We start from the raw sequence: 15248 nt of genomic DNA on the forward strand, positions 1-15248 counted from the left end.
CCACCTCATTTGAAATGCATGTGCATGTTAGCCCACCACTGAATGCAGGAGAAGGTGCACCACCAGAATGAACAGCAGGGGGTGCTACCAAAGAGGAAAATATAATGTACATATGAAAGTCTAACTAAATTTTATTGCATGTATATTGCAATACCACCTCATTTGAAATGCTCTATTTATTGCACATTAATACTTTTCATGCTCTAAATAGGGATGAGCGAATCGATTTCGAATGAAGTCGAAACATAGTCGATTCGCATAAAACTTCGTTCTAATACTGTACGGAGCAGGAGCATTAGAATGTATTGGCTCCGATGACTTCGTGCAATAACTTCATAAATTAATTTGTACTGTAAAAAAACATTTCCTGAACTCGGTTCGGTTCCAAGTGATACCTTGGAATAACTTCAGCTCATCGGAGCCAATACATTCTAATACTGTACGGAGCTCCTGCTCCGTACAGTATTAGAACAAAGTGTTATGCGAAGTTAAATTAAAGATGGGAAAAAGTTTTCATTTAATTTTTCACATAAGCATGTGAGTCTGTGCAGGACATGTCAACATATGACAAAGGACAAACAAAGGACAACACTCCAGAACTGTGTGCTGTGCCCCTAGGGAGAACCAATGTCTTACGGAAAAGCAATGCTAAAACTAAATTGAAAGTATATATTCATTACTGTGCTGTGTCTGTGAGCACCAGAATTTAAACAGCATAGTTCTTGAGAAAATTTGCTTAGGCTTGCTATATTCTGCAGTGCAGCTGAGCGATTTTTATCTCTAAGAAAACAAATTGTGTATAAAAAAAAAACAAAAAAAACTGTCAATTAAATTGTGCTTATGACCTGCAGCTCACTGTGCCTTTTTGTTCTTTCATATTTTTTCAGAATTCAATATGCTTATACTTCAGCTTGAACAGAAATTACCATAGGGCATGCTTATTAAAATTTGTTGATATATAAATCTATATTTTTTAGATAAGGTCTCATGCAAGGACCCTGTATGACAGAACATGGAGTGTCCATGGATCTGTGCTATGACCCTGTAGGTATTCCACATGTAGTGCCTCATTGAAATATTTATTTTCCTGACTGCCCAGCTCTCCTGTATCCCCCTGATGGCTAGTTAGTTAGTGAGCCCACAGGGATATAAAGGACAAATGGTCTGTCAATGCTCACCACTGACATTATAGATGACAAGAAATAGTTTTTTAGTGTATAAGGTCAGTTATATTAATATATGTAGGAAGAAGGCAGTGAGAGTAAAGGCTGGGAGAGTCTTCAGTGTACAGTTCTACACAGTGCTCAACACTGAAGACGGGATGTCATTAGCAATGCTCATTTAGAGCATTGCTAGGGGACAACTTCATTAGTTTTATAAAACTGAACAAAATCACCTAGTAAAGTATATTACCAAAATATTCCTACTCACTTCCCCTACACATTAAAAAAATAGTTGAAGTGACAGTTACACTTTAAGCCCTGTCTGATCAGTAATGTTCCCATAGACTGCAATAGTATTCTACTGCAGTCTATGGTGATTGAAGATCACATGTTCAGGTCCCCTAAGGAAAAAAAAAAAAGTACAATAAAAGAATGTTTTTATCAATCTAAAAAACACAAAAAGTTTTTAAAATTAAAATCGCCTCTTTCTCAATTTTACATATAAAATAAGCAATAAAAAAGCATTATTAGTATCCCCACACTCGAAAATGTCCATACTATTCAAATCTAAAAATTATTATCGTAGCAACACAGAGAAACAAACATAAAGAGGTTTTTCACTCTATGGAAGCCCTTTATTGAAATCCTGCCCTCTTGAATCAATGTACAGCTCCGCACTTGCTTCCAAATTGGGATCTGACCCAAACAGTAGCAGGAGTATCACCAATCACTTAATGTTTTTTTGAAGACAGATGAGAGGAGATATTTCTCTCTCCCTTTAAATCTTTAAGTACCAGGCCCATTTTTGGTTTTGCATTTTAATTTTTTCCTCCCCACGTTCCAATAGTCATAACCTTTTTAAATTTCCTTTCATATAGCCAAATGGTTTTTTTTGTGAGATAAGTTGTATTTTTAAGGGTACCATTTACTTAACCATGTCTGTTATTGGAAAATAATTATTTGTGGGGTTAAATTGAAAAACAAAAACAAAACACAATTCCAAGATTCTTGGGGTTTTGGCATCACGGCTAACACTGTGCACTAAAAATATGATGTCATTAATCTGTGGCTCACGGATATGGAGATACCAAACTTGTATTTTTTTTTTTTTTTTTACTAATTTTTAAAAAATAAAAACTTTTTTTTTCCACATCAGCATATTCTGACAGCCCTAACTTTTTTTTTTTATATTTCCATCCATGGAGCTGTATGAGGGTTTGATTTTTGCAGGACAAACTGTAGTTTTTATTTGCATAATTTTTGTGGTATGTACAACTTTTTGATCACTGTTATTAAATTTTTTGTGTGGGAAAAGGTGAAAAAAAAAAGGCAAATTGTGTGTTTTTCATTTTTCCCCGTTACAGCCATCACTGCACAGAGACTTCATTAGGGTGAATGGCATTATATGTACTCCAGAATGGTTCCAATGAAAACAAGCCTAAGATAAGAAAAGAAAACGTATGGGAGTCAGAATATGGTGAAGCAAAGAAAAAGTGCAGTATATAAATTTGGTATCACTGTCATTGCACTGACCAGTAGAGTAAGGTCAGCGTGTTACTTTTAGTGAACAGTGAACGCCATGAGAAGAAAACCCAATAAACCATGACAGATCTGCTTTTTTTCAATTTGCAATACATGATATAGTAAATTATTTGGTCGCATTATGGGTCATGGAAGGCTTGGAGGAAAAAATAATTGATGTTAAAATGAATATCAGACATTTATATTTAACATGACAATCTCTTTCTAACAAAGACATAACTAATTCTGTATATCATATGGATCCAGAGATTAGTTGCTCTAATTAATCTCATAGACATATTTCAGGCTGGTAGCTCAGGTGTATCTAGCTTTTCTTGCTGAATGACATCTAATGGTGGTGCAACAACTTTAAGAGGTTAAAACCTTTTTACTTGCAATGAAGACATGATGACATCTGTGCTGTACTGCAAAAAACATATTAGGCCATGTCAACTCAGTGGAAATTCTATGGATTTTCCATCAGGATATGTGGGAGGAAAATTTTCATGGTATTACAGTAGGAACACTATGGATTTAATACAAAATTACAAGGTTAGGCCTCTTTCACACTACCATTTTTTTTGCGTTCCGTATACGGTCCGTATATGGAACCATTCATTTCAATGGTTCCGCCCAAAAAAACGGAATGTACTCCGTATGTATTCCGTTTCCGTGTTTCCGTATCTCCGTTCTGTGCAAAGATAGAACATGTCCTATATTTGGCCGCAAATCACGTTCCGTGGCTCCATTAAAGTCAATGGGTCCGCAAAAAAAACTGAATGCATACGGAAATGCATCCGTATCTGTTCCGTTTTTTGTGGAACCATCTATTGAAAATGTTATGCCCAGCCCAATTTGTTCTATGTAATTACTGTATTCTGTATATGCCATACGGAAAAACGGAACGGAAAAACGGAACCGAAACGGAAACCCAACAGAAACAAAAAAATGGAACAACATATCCGTGAAAAACGGACCGCAAAACACTCAAATAGCCATACGGTAGTGTGAAAGAGGCCTTAATTGTACGTATTTATAGTTGTTATTCTGACACCATTGTTATCAACCTGCGTTTAGAGCACTGGTTAGAGCAGTAATCTCCAACCTGTGGCTCTCCAGCTCTTGCAAAACTATAACTCCCAGCAAGTTCTGACACTGAATTTCTTGGTTTCATCCATAATAGCAGGTGCATCTACAGTATATTTGTTGTTCACATACATTTCATGTTTCATACACATATTCATGTTTCTATGTATTTTTTTTTATAAGATTTCCCTCCTGGTGAAGTCACAGTGAATATTTGCTGTGGAGAAATCATTACAGCTTCAACGCAGATTGAATACTTTTCAACAGCTGAAGACCTTAAACATCTGCTCCTAAAAAGCATTGATCCTGTAGCGTTCATCTGTCAGGTAAAAACAGAACCATCAATACACAGTATAATAGCGGATTTGGACATATGTTCATAGATGCAGATCAAATGCAATGTTGTGTAGGTAGTCAGTGGACCTTATGGTCTTTTACTTAAAGGGGTTGTCCCATCACAGAGGATGGCTGCATATCGCTACCACTGGGACCCACACATATATCGAGAATGGAGCCCCGGCAGTGGTGGAGAGCGCACTGCACATGCGCAGCCGCCCTCTATTCATTTTCTATGGGGCTGCCGAAAATAGCCGAGCACTGGCTCGGCTATTTCCGTCATGCCCATAGAAGTGAATGGGAGCGGTGGCCAGTCATGCGCGGTGCGCTCTTATTCACTTCTATGGGGAGAGCGCTTGGTGGTGGCTGGACCGGAGTCCTCCAGCCACCACCTTGGGGGCTTAGTTCCCGCTGGGACCTGCACCTATAAGACAATGGAGGCATAGCCTAGTGGTATGCCCCCATTGTCTGAGATGAGACAATCCCTTTAAAGAAACCTGTCAGGTCCTCACAGAAATAAAACTGGCTGCATCTTCTTCTATGGCTCTTGATGATTTGTCTCCTGGCCTCCCCTTATCCACGTGCCATTGGCGTTGTTAGCTTTGGCACCCATCAACAGTGAATTGTCAGGAGGTCGGTCCCCCCTCCCGATTACTGGGCCCAACCACTTGACAATTCACTGCTTTCCGGTCTCTAAACTGACAGCACCATTGGCCACTGAACTCCAGAGGCTAGGAGGAAGAAAACAGTGCAAGAGTCATGTCACATATGGCTGCCAAACTCTGCAGCCAGTACTTTTTCTGTGAGGCGGGACAGATCCTCTTTGACAGTGCCATACCTTCAGTGGAGGCAGACCATGCCGTTGCTATGGAGACAAGCTAGAGGGGTCTGGCACTGAACTCCTTCTTCTCTTCCTGTTGTGAATAGACTGCATTTCCATACAGCCAGAAAAAAGTTTTCCATACAGTTTTTTGCGCGTTTTTGATGCATTTATTTAACGCGTCTTTTTTTAAACCAATGGGTGTTCACTTCATTACAAAGCTGAATTTTCTGCTTTAGGTTTTTGAAGGAGATCTGTGCCAAAAAATTCATAAATGCATAAAAAACACATGGACTTATTTGGAGCAGGTTTTTTTAGCTTCCTATTTATTTCAATTGGAAATTCTGTGCTGATTCTGCCCCAAGATAGAACACGCTGCTTCTTTTTCCACGTGTAATAAAAAAGCAAGTGCTGCTTCCTATTGAAATGAATAGGAGGCTGTTTTGAGGTGTTTTTGGAGCTGATTTTGATGCAGAAACGTTCCAAAATCAGCACCAAAAAACTGAATGTGAACTGGCTCAAACCTGAGTTTTGTTATTCTAGTATGTTTCCTTGTCTTCTGTGTTGTTTTTAAACTTTTGGTGCCATCTAATATTCCGCCATGGTACATACTTGAGTGGAGAGTAATAAAGACCTGTGATCTCTGCTCGTCAACTGGAAACTCTGGTGACCACTAAAATACAAAAAGCAACATTTACTGCATTGGGTGTCACCAGGACTGGAACATGACTGATTGCTAAACAACAGAATTTAATGATACTATGTTAAGAACAATAATGATCAACCTGGTGCGTGTATCTGTTATCTATAGCAATGACATGCCGGCAGTAGTATGCTTTTAGGTGGTCCACAAGGTGTTTACGTGCATGGAGAGGCACAACTACTTTCTAAAGTGGGATATGATATCTAGTGTTGAACGAAGCGAAGCATTCAAAGGGAATTCAGTCCGAAGTTTAGGATAACTGATTAGCAACGAATATGAATTGTTTTGTGCTTCGTGGTAATGGATCAGGTTTTCCTAAAATGGTTGCACGTAAGCAAAACTAAGTGTAGAGGTGACAAGCTCGGAATGCAAGATCACTCATAATGCCGTGCTGCCAGCCATCCCCTGTGATGTCACAGCCCTATAAAAACCCTCATCCCGTGTGGTTTCCGCCATTGTCCTGTGAGCTGAGCATAGGGAGAGACGTGGCAAGTTCTCATGTGCTAGGGACAATGTTGCTGAAAACAATTAATAGAAGAATATTGCAGAGGGGGAGTGCAGGTAGACTGCGGAGAGAGTGCAGGGAGAATGCAGAGAGACTTATTCTGCATCAGTTTTATTTCTTTATTCTTACATTTACATATTCCTACATTAGCCGTAAACTAAGATATGTAAATCAATACCAATTAGATGCCTTTCTTATTCCACTGCCAGCGTGCCAACCAATACTATCCAGTCTGCACCCCTTAGGGGGACCAGGTCTGAAAGAGGCTCTGTCACCAGGATCAACCCTGTTAAACCATACATACTGGCTGGTAGGGCTTATCATGCTGATTAAAGCAATACCTTTCTTGTGTCTATATGCTAAACAGCTGCAAAGATAGCTACATTTTTAGTCATATGCAAATGAGAAGTTCAAGCACCAGGAGGCAGGGCTGAATCATTTGAGCACTGCTATGTAACGCTTCCTGTGCTCTGCACACTTCCCCTCCCTTTGATTGACAAGGCTAGACAGCAGGCTGAAGGGAGAGCTGTGTGCTAGCATGTAAATATCATATCACTATATACTATAGCTTCACCACACTGAGATCTGCTCACAAAGCTAATGTAATTCTGTCAGCCAACAGAATTTTAGTTTTTTACCATCAAGAAAACAGAATCTAGATCATAAAGTCTTACCTACACCAGTCTTATGATACCAAACTATATAAGTTGTCCAGCAAAAATCAAGCCCTCACACAGCATGATAGAAAGAAAAGCAAAAAACGTATGGATCTAGGGATACAGCAATGCAAAACCATTTTTGTTTTCTTAAAGAGGGGAGTTATTGTACAAAAATAGTAAAACTGTGAAACAGACTGAATGTATTTGGTACTGCTGTAATCATACTGACCCAGAGAGTAAAGTTATTATGTTATGTATGCCACAAAGTCACAAAAATGTATATTGTAAAAAGTAATTTGCGGTATTTCCATTTATTTCCATTCCTCCCCAGAAAAAGTTAATAAAAGTTTATCATTGATTGTATGTACCCGAAAATGGTGCCAATAAAAACTACAACTTGTCCTACAATAGCAAGCATGCATACGGCTACATCAACAGAAAAATAAAAATTATAGCTCTTGGAATGCAACAATAAATAAATGAAAAAAATGCTTAGTCACTAAAGTGCATAATGCATATAGGGGAAGTGGAAACCCTTCTCCGTATGGAGAACAAATAACCATATATAATAAATACTAAATAACACCACCATACAGTAACTGGATAGCACACTGTACCATGACTGGATAACACCACCATACAGTGTTTTTGATAGTATCATCAGTAAATTTGACATACAATTTTCAAAAGCATATTTTGATATATGATAATTTTGCCACCTGAGATGCTAGAGATTTAGGGGTCATTAGGGGGCATTCCCATGATGGTGTTTTGCGGTCTGCAAACTTGGATCTGCAATACATGGATACCTGCCATGCGCACGCCAAATCACGGTGCGGATCCATTGACTTCAATGGATCCCTGGTCCGCGTGTTGCGACAAAGGGGCTTCCATATGCTTCTGCATCCGTGCAGACGCTGCGCAAAAGATAGGACATGTCATGTGCTTTGTTGCAACATGCGGGCCAAGTACCCATGTGCACTGTGATGCAGCGTGCACATGGCCGATATCCATATTTTGTGGAACCACACTTTGTGTGAATGGACTCTTCCAGTCATATTGTACACATCTATGGCATTACTGATAAATTATGGGGTTTATCAGTATGGTCGTATGGTGGTGTTATCCAGCCATAGTATGGTGGTGTTACCATGTCATGGTATGGTGGTGTTATCCAGTTACTGTTTGGTAGTGTTATTTAGTGACAGTATGGGGGTAATATTTAGACATTGTGTAACGGTCGCGTACACACACACACAGGGGGAAGGGAAGTGACCACTGCGCTCCACCCTTACCCCTGGCCCTGCCTACTTGCCTCGCGAGTCCTAATGACAGGGGACAACTGGACGGCAATCCCTAACTTGGAGTAAGTGCAGGGATGACAGACAGACAAACAACAGGACGTGAACGGACCGAGTCAATACCAGGAAAGCTGCAAAGTACAAATGGAGCAAGCAGAGAATTGTCAGGAGAAGCCGGGGTCATAAATACCAGGAGAGCAGAGAAGTACAAGAGGAGTCCTAAGAGAGTAGTCAGGTGGGAGCCGAGGTCACAATACCAGGACGGATGCGCAGTACAGGAGGATCAGGCAAAAGGATGGTCAAGGAACAGGATCAGGTAAGTATTCAGCAGTCCAACAAATACCAGGAACCTAGAAATTAACAGGCAACCTGTAGCCAGCAGGCTGCCTGTATTTATAGTGGGGAGTGAGGGTCATGTGACGTGGCCAGCGTCACATGACCGACAGACCAACCAGTCGAGCACCGAGTGATCAGCTCGGCGCTCAAGGCAGACTTAGGAGCAAGGAGCCACCCAGCTAGTAAAGCCGCCCTGGGAATGAGGTCAAACACAGAACCTCATTCCAAAAGCTAAGCAACAGTTCTGCGGGCAATGGGGGACCGAGTGCACCTTCGGAACCCCGTGACAGTACCCCCCCTTTTACGAGGGGCCACCGGACCCAAGACTTAAGGCGATGGCTTTTCAGGGTGTTCTAAATGAAATTTACGAACAAGTCTAGGAGCATGAACCTCCCTGGCAGGTACCCAAGATCTCTCTTCAGGTCCATACCCCTTCCAGTGAATCAGGTACTGCAAGGAATTACGCACCTTCCTGACATCCACTATTTTAGACACCACATACTCGACAGCATCATTAACAAGAACTGGCGGAGGCGAGGCTTTTGATGGTACTACCGGTTCAAAATATTTTTTAAGCAGAGATTTATGGAACACATTATGAATGTGGAATGACTCAGGCAGCTCCAACCTAAAAGATACCGGGTTAATCACTTCCGTGATCTTATATGGTCCAATAAAACGAGGAGCAAGTTTTTTAGAAGTTACCTTGAGAGGTAGATTCTTGGAGGACAACCATACTTTATCCCCAACCTGAAAGTTTACCCCCCTTGAACGTCTCCTATCGGCCTTGAGTTTTTGAGAACATTGAGCCTTTTCTAGGTTCGATTGAACCCGGGCCCAAACTGTGCACAGTTCGGAGGAGAGTTTATCAGCTTCAGGGTTAGAGGAGGAGACGGACGACCCAGAATGAAAACGGGAATGAAAACCATGGTTACAAAAGAAAGGGGAGACCCCAGCAGAAGAATTGACACGGTTATTCAGAGCAAATTCAGCCAATGGAAGGAATTTGACCCATAATTGCTGGTCATCAGCAACATACAACCTCAGGAATTGTTCCACAGATTGATTAAGGCGTTCAGTCTGCCCATTACTCTCAGGATGGTAGGCGGAAGAAAAAGACAACGAAATTTTACATCTTTGACAGAAGGCTCTCCAGAATTTGGACACAAACTGCACACCCCTGTCCGAAACAATATTTTCCGGGATACCATGCAATCGAACAATTTCTTTCACAAAAATAGACGCCAGGGTTTTGGCATTCGGGAGTTTAGACAGGGGAATGAAATGGACCATCTTGCTAAACCTATCCACCACTACCCACACTACAGTCTTACCCTCCGCCAGCGGTAGGTCAGTTATAAAGTCCATCGAGATATGGGACCAGGGTCTACTGGGAATGGGTAGGGGTCGTAGGTTACCAGCAGGGCGAGTCCTAGGTGTCTTGGACCTGGCACAAACCTCACAGGCTGACACATAGGACTTGACATCCCTAGTTAGAGTGGGCCACCAATAAGATCTAGAAACCAGATCCTTAGTGCCCTCAACACCCGGATGTCCACAAAAGGCAGAATCGTGACACTCACCCAACAGCTGGAGACGAAATTGTACGGGAACAAACAACTTATCTGTTGGGGTGGATACCGGTGCCAGATGTTGTTCCGACCTAATGCGAGCCGAGATATCCTGGGTAAGAGCTGCTAAGAAGATTTTTGCTGGTAGGATGGATTCAGGTGGTACCTCAGTAGGTTGAAAAGCCTGGAAGCTCCGAGATAATGCGTCCGCCTTCACATTTTTACTTCCCGGCCTGAACGTGATGGAAAAATCAAAACGAGTAAAAAACAGAGCCCATCTGGCTTGACGGGGATTCAACCTCTTAGCAGACTCGAGAAACATAAGGTTTTTATGGTCAGTGACAACAGTTACACAATGCCTTGCCCCCTCCAGAAAATGCCTCCACTCCTCAAATGCCCATTTAATGGCCAGCAGCTCCCTATTCGCTATGTCGTAGTTTCTCTCCGTGGGAGAGAATTTCCTGGAGAAGAAGGCACATGGTCTCAGATTAGTGAGGCTGGCAGGACCTTGTGAAAGGACTGCTCCTGCGCCGTCCTCGGACGCATCCACCTCCACAATAAAAGGTTTCTCCTGATCAGGCTGGATCAGAATGGGAGCGCTACTGAATGCCTTTTTTAATTTTTCAAATTAAGAAATGGCCTCAGTAGACCAATTCTCCAAATCCGCCCCTTTCTTAGTAAGGTCGGTCAACGGTTTAGCAATTATGGAAAAATTCATAATAAATTTACGATAGTAATTGGCGAAACCTAAGAACCGTTGTAAGGCCTTTAAGGATGAAGGTCTTACCCATTCCTTAATTGCTAGTACCTTACCAGGATCCATCTTGAAGGCGTGAGGAGTCAGAACATGCCCTAGAAACAGAATCTCCTGCACACCAAAGACACATTTCTCTTGTTTAGCGGATAGCTGATTCTCCCTCAACACCTCTAATACTTGTCTAACATGAGACACATGGGATTCGAAGTCAGGAGAGAATATCAAAATGTCGTCAAGATAGACAATAACAAATTTACCTAAGAATTCCCTAAGAATGTCATTCATGAAGTTTTGGAACACAGCTGGGGCATTGCTGAGTCCAAAAGGCATCACTTGATATTCAAAGTGTCCTACCGGAGTATTGAACGCCGTCTTCCATTCGTCTTCCTCCTTGATTCGGATTAGATTGTATGCCCCTTTCAGGTCAATTTTGGAAAACCAGGTGGCCCCCAGGACCTGGTTAAATAAATCCGGAATCAATGGGAGGGAGTATCTATTCTGGACAGTGATTTTATTTAATCTCCGGTAATCGATACATGGCCTAAGACCACCATCTTTTTTCTTAACGAAGAAAAACCCCGCCCCCATAGGAGAGACAGAAGGTCTAATATGCCCTTTACCAAGGCTCTCCTTAATATAATCTTCCATGGCCTTGCGTTCGGGCATAGAAAAAGTTTATAAATTCGTCCTTTAGGAAACTTGGCCCCCTCTACTAGCTCTATGGTACAATTATAAGGTCTATGGGGGGGTAGAACCTCTGGGGTTGGTGATGAGAATACATCAGAATATTCTCTAACAACAGAGGGTAAAGTATCAGACTTTACTGAGACCCCAGCCTGTACCACGGACAGGCACGAGTCACACTTAGGCCCCCATCTCACCAACTCCCCATTGGACCAATCTATAGTGGGGTTATGTAGTCGGAGCCAAGGCAACCCTAGTACCACCTCAGCAGGTAGGTTCTCCAGGACTAGAAGCGAACATCTCTCTGAGTGGCACACACCCACGGTTAGAGAAATCTCTGAGGTACATAAGCTCACCGTACCACCAATAAGAGGAGTAGCATCAATAGCCATGACATGGATAGGAGTTGGTAAGGCAAACATAGGAATACCCAATCTAACAGCATACTCAGAGTCTATAAAGCTAGCCGCTGAGCCAGAATCAATAAAGGCCTTACCCGCCCATTTATCTACTCCCAGAGAAATCGTAATGGGTACCGAAAGCTTACATTTAGAAAATTCAGGGTGTACCTGGTCTTTAGGTTGCCTTGCCTTAGGAGACTTGACAGAGAGGACCTTCTTAGGACACTGGTTGATCCAATGGTCAGAATCTCCACAATAAAATCATTCTCCACGTCTGCGGCGAAGATTCCCTCGGGTCATGCCAACCTGCATGGGTTCCTCGGTGGAGACCTCAGCATTGTCTCTGGGATAGGCCTCTGGCTGGACCACCATCTGGGAAGAGAACTGTTGTTCCTGTCGTCTCTCTCTAACCCGTCGGTCAAGTCGGACAACAAGGGTCATCATCTCCTCTAAGGTCTCTGGAAGTTGATAACTGACCAGAAGATCCTTTAATTTATCAGACAGACCTGACCTGAACTGACTCTTCAGGGCTGGTTCGTTCCATCCTGAGGGGACACACCACCTTCTGAATTGGGTGCAATAATCCTCCGCTGGTAAATTGCCCTGAACCAGTGCCTTTAGAGCCGTCTCGGCTACTAGAGCCCTGTCTGGTTCATCATAGAGGGTACCTAGGGCCTGAAAGAACCCCTCCACAGAATATAAACAACTGGCGCCAGCAGGTAAAGAGAACGCCCAGTCCTGGGGATCACCCTGTAATCGGGAAATGATAATGCCCTCGCGTTGACTCTCGGGGCCAGAGGACACGGGGCGCAAACGGAAGTAAAGTTTACAACTCTCCTTAAAAGAGAGAAACTTCTTCCGGTCTCCAGAAAAGGTTTCTGGGAGCTTAATCTGGGGCTCAAAATGCGGACTGGAGGCCTGAGGAGTGGAAGAGCCTTGCCCTAACTCAAAAGAGCTGAGTTTTTCCCCTAACTCCTGCACCATCTGCGTCAGATTAGAGACATAGTCAGTCAGGGTCACCAGAGGATTCATAATACAGTGGTTATTGGGCCTGTTAATCTGTAACGGTCGCGTACACACACACACAGGGGGAAGGGAAGTGACCATTGCGCTCCACCCTTACCCCTGGCCCTGCCTACTTGCCTCGCGAGTCCTAATGACAGGGGACAACTGGACGGCAATCCCTAACTTGGAGTAAGTGCAGGGATGACAGACAGACAAACAACAGGACGTGAACGGACCGAGTCAATACCAGGAAAGCTGCAAAGTACAAATGGAGCAAGCAGAGAATTGTCAGGAGAAGCCGGGGTCATAAATACCAGGAGAGCAGAGAAGTACAAGAGGAGTCCTAAGAGAGTAGTCAGGTGGGAGCCGAGGTCACAATACCAGGACGGATGCGCAGTACAGGAGGATCAGGCAAAAGGATGGTCAAGGAACAGGATCAGGTAAGTATTCAGCAGTCCAACAAATACCAGGAACCTAGAAATTAACAGGCAACCTGTAGCCAGCAGGCTGCCTGTATTTATAGTGGGGAGTGAGGGTCATGTGACGTGGCCAGCGTCACATGACCGATAGACCAACCAGTCGAGCACCGAGTGATCAGCTCGGCGCTCAAGGCAGACTTAGGAGCAAGGAGCCACCCAGCTAGTAAAGCCGCCCTGGGAATGAGGTCAAACACAGAACCTCATTCCAAAAGCTAAGCAACAGTTCTGCGGGCAATGGGGGACCGAGTGCACCTTCGGAACCCCGTGACACATTGTATTTATTATTTTGGAGTATGGCAAATCTTTGTACACAGCCCTGCCGCAATGACTTGTATAAATATCACTATGAGGAGTATTCACATTTATCAATCCCGAGACCAATACCATTATTTTTTACATTATCACAGTTGATGACAAACAATAGTTCAGAGCTCAGAAATGAATGAATCATGTAGGCAATTGGTGAATGTAAAGGCCTTTAAATTGAGTGTATTAAGGCTTAGTTCCAAAAGATGATGATCGCGCTTCCTATGAGTGTAGGATTCCACTCCCAGATTCTGTTCCCAAATACGCAGTTGTTTCACCTTGTAGCCAAACAATCGGATTCCAGAGGCTGGCGCACTCCCGTACACCCGCACCCTAGAAAGAAGTTTTTTTCGCATAATAGTGAAGTTCCACCAGGTAATTCCGCTAAAAGCAATTTATTCTACTTACAAAATAGACATAAAAATTCAGCCTTCTAAAAACAGAATGTCCTTATCTCTAGAGTCCATCCGACCCGGGTTTCGCCAGTCCCACTTCGTCAGAGGCAATAGTATCCTCCCTCACAGGTGCGGTATTTATTAGCCATAGGTCACATCCACGGACCGCCCTTCCATGCAAAAAACCTTGCTCTTCGAAGACACATATCAATAAAATTCTATATATTTGTTTCAAACAATATATATGCACTTGACTCTTAAAATCCACAAATGCTGGCGGTATTTTCACATAAAGAACTAGCTGCTTCGCTACTTCCCAGAGCGTTTAATTCACATGTTTCCAAATAACCCTCCCCTTCCCATTCCTAGAAAGGTCACGTGCTTTTATCTGCTAATGCAAAATGAACAGTTGGATTTACTGGATAGCTGTCAAAGTAGTTTTTCAAAAGTTTATAATTCTCTACTTGTAACCTGTTGTCATTTTATCAGTGTATTTTAGTGGCCTCCAATATAAAGTAAAACAAAAAGCCCAAAAATAATAGAAGCTTATTTCAGCATCATAGCAGCTTTACTGCGAGCATTGAATTAGTAACCAAGAGAAAGTAACATTATACTTCTGCTTTTCTTACCAGAATAAAAAGCACAGCATCTTATCACAATCAAGAAAACAAATAGATGTGAGGCTGCTAATCAACCGATCACAGTGTGACCACTCATGTACAAGGTCCAGCTGGAGAACTGGAAAACTTGAGGTCTATTTCTGTCTGAAAATAACTGAATCAATGACAGTATTTTTGGACTATAAGACTCACTTTTAGTAGGAAAAATCTTGCTTAAAAGTGCCCGTGTCTTATAGTCTGGTGGTCTAGTTTTAATTAGTAGAATTATTTTTTTTTTTTTCAAATTTCCTGTTGTCTAAATCTGGGTTCGTCTTTTGGTCAGGTGCATCTTATAGTCCTAAGTATATGGTTATTTCCAATTTACAAATATCACAACGATTTGCTATGGATCTGGACTAAAGCCAAGTAAGAAAAAATAATATATTAATATATTATGGGGAACTAGGGTTGTTGCGATACCAAAATTTTGATTAAATTTCGATATCATAAAAAAGTATTTCGATACTCGATACCATTCAATACCACGCCAAAAAAAGAAAACGCCCAAAAAGCCACGTGCATTTTGCATTAAAAAAAAAATGTCGAATCGCGCAGTTTTTA

General features: G+C 42.2%; 1 protein-coding gene across 3 annotated transcripts in view; it reads left to right on the forward strand.

Annotated features, from left to right (window-relative positions):
* Positions 1-15248, forward strand: part of BANK1 (B cell scaffold protein with ankyrin repeats 1) — a 713259-nt gene that overhangs the window by 170604 nt on the left and 527407 nt on the right. For all 3 annotated transcript variants that reach the window (XM_040418216.1, XM_040418217.1, XM_040418218.1), the window contains exon 5: positions 3954-4096. In XM_040418216.1, coding sequence (XP_040274150.1) covers positions 3954-4096 — 143 coding nt within the window. The remainder of the gene's footprint in view (positions 1-3953; positions 4097-15248) is intronic.

Source organism: Bufo bufo, chromosome 2 (genome assembly GCF_905171765.1).
Source record: "Bufo bufo chromosome 2, aBufBuf1.1, whole genome shotgun sequence".
In the NCBI taxonomy this organism is placed as follows: domain Eukaryota; kingdom Metazoa; phylum Chordata; class Amphibia; order Anura; family Bufonidae; genus Bufo; species Bufo bufo.